The sequence below is a fragment of the Microtus ochrogaster genome, chromosome 1 (assembly GCF_000317375.1).
Source record: "Microtus ochrogaster isolate Prairie Vole_2 chromosome 1, MicOch1.0, whole genome shotgun sequence".
Lineage (NCBI taxonomy): Eukaryota > Metazoa > Chordata > Mammalia > Rodentia > Cricetidae > Microtus > Microtus ochrogaster.
Genome location: NC_022009.1, coordinates 14189454 through 14191779, shown reverse-complemented (window position 1 = coordinate 14191779; position 2326 = coordinate 14189454). Strand labels below are relative to the sequence as shown.

Sequence of the window (2326 nt, the reverse complement as noted above, 5' to 3'; positions counted from 1 at the left end):
CCTGCCTCTGCCTCCCGAGTGCTGGGATTAAAGGAGTGCGCCACCACCGCCCGGCCACTTTATATTTCTTAAAGACTGCTTTGTTCCTAATCACGAGGATGTCTGCGTGAGCATGTGCTGCGTGTGTGGCGTTCTCAGAGGCCAGCGTCCCTGATCAGTCACAGGTGACTGGTAGCCACTTGGCATGCAGTTTGGGACTTGAACTCTGATCCTCTGAAAGAGGAATATGTGCTCGTAAGCGCTGAGCAGTCTCTCTGGCCCCTTATTCCCGTTAAAGTCCTTGTATTTGCCCCATCTTTTCATCTTCCTGCTTTGGAGCCCTTACCGGGTCACTAGACTAGATGATTATTTTAGCTGAACACTGCCCTCTTCTGTTGGGAAAGCAAGGGCGCATGTTTTAGTTTTCTCCCTTTCTGTTTCTTTCTTCTTTTGGGTACTGGTACTGATGCAGGGCCTCTCAGATGCTAGAAAAGCACACCAAGCTCTGAACCCTGCCCCTTAAAGTCGTCCTTTTGAGACAGGGTCTCCTCACTCAGTTGTCTGAGCTGGGCTTGAACTCCTTCTGCCATCTCTGGTTCTCATACGTCCAAACCTCTCTGTTTTCATCTCCCGCTGGCCAGTGTGCCAATCCCCCAGGTCTCGGGCTTGTTAGCAACATTGCGTCTGGGGATTAAGGCTCTCCGTGTCGCACACCATCTCATCGAGTTCTCCGCCCTCTGGAGCTGGTTCAGGAAATTCATGTCCCCCTCACATACGAAGTGAAAGCTGTTAACTTTCCTTCAGTTGGCTTTGTGGGTGATTTTTCATCCGTTGTCCTTGTTGGTTTCTTTGTCCTTTGGAGTAAGGATGGAGAGATGGGCATCGAAGGCTGTTGTTTCCAAAGGCAGTTTGTCACACCCAGGAGCACACGCCAGAAGTACCCAGTGCAGGCGATGGAGGCACACGGGTCACCTGAGCCCAGGAGTTTTGGGCTAGACTGAGCATAGAACAAATATAAAAAAATATGTTGGCGCGATGGCTAAGCGGGGTAAAGGCGCTTGCCGCCAACCTTCCCAGCCTGTGTTCAAGCCCTGGGACTCACAGGGTGGAAGCAGAGAACGGACCCCTGAAAGATGTCTTCTGACCCTCACACAGGCATGTGCAAATGAATAAAAGTAAAAAAGTTATTATATTATGAATGAAATGTCAGTAGTAATAAAATTAGATTTAATGTACAAAAGTACAAAATGAAAAAGAGATAATAGCCGGGTGGTGGTGGCGCACGCCTTTAATCCCAGCACTCAGGAGGCAGAGGCAGGCAGATCTCTGTGAGTTCAAGGCCAGCCTCGTCTACAAGAGCTAGTTCCAGGGCAGTTAGAACTGTTACACAGAGAAACTCTGTCTCGAAAAAAAAAAAAAAAAAAAAAAAGAAGTCCTGTAATTGAATGGATTTTTCTATCTTGAAAACACCGCTGCACCTAGGCATGGTGTGAGCCTAGCTGTAATTGCAGCATTTGAGACAGAGGGAGAAAGCGAATTCAAGCCTAGCTTAGCTGCACAACAAGACCCTCTGACCATCTCCCCACCCTCACCCCCGCCCATGGGATGTATTGCATTAAAGAAACATTTCATAGAGTTACATTTCTGTCTGCGCCAATTTCATTTGACTCACGGCAATGACGTATTGATTTTCTCGGTGGTTCCTTACAGCTTGCCGACTTTCGAGAAACCATTATGAAGATGTTGGGGTTGAACATGAAAACAGCAGATAAGGAAGCCATTAATCAGCTGAAGCTTGTCATCCAAGTTTATGAAATCTCCAACAAGGTAAAGGCGGCTTCTCACTGTGAGACCGGACAGGACAATTGAGCACGTTCCGCCTCTACTTGCTGTCAAGAACTCACTTACGTTCTTACGGCACTGTGAGAACAGCTGCCTGTGAATAAAATGGGGACAGTTTCACCTAGAGTCTCTTCTCTCCCGTGTTTGGTGTTTGCCTTTACTTTGTGATGATCTTTATATTTATTTCTCGCTCAGTCTTGATTGTCACCGGTGATACATGATAATTATCTAATTACCTTTACTGACAGTGTTTTAGGCAGGATATGAATCATAAACATATTCTTAGCCGCAATATTTATAATCACAGTCAATAGCCCATGTCTTGAAGGAATGATTTATTGGATAACAACCCCCCCCTAGAAAAGCAGATAATGTTATATTCTCTCTCTCTTTTTTTTAAAGATTTATTTATTGGGCTGGAGAGATGGCTCAGTGGTTAAGAGCATTGCCTGCTCTTCCAGAGGTCCTGAGTTCAATTCCCGGCAACCACATGGTGGCTCACAAC

General features: G+C 46.4%; 1 protein-coding gene across 1 annotated transcript in view; it reads left to right on the top strand.

Annotated features, from left to right (window-relative positions):
- The window catches only part of LOC101985183, a 51422-nt gene extending 49560 nt beyond the window's left edge, over positions 1 to 1862 (top strand). The window contains 1 exon segment of the mRNA XM_013348794.2: positions 1690 to 1862. Coding sequence (XP_013204248.1) covers positions 1690 to 1848 — 159 coding nt within the window. The 3' untranslated portion in view covers positions 1849 to 1862.
- The last annotated feature ends 464 nt before the right edge of the window (positions 1863 to 2326 follow it).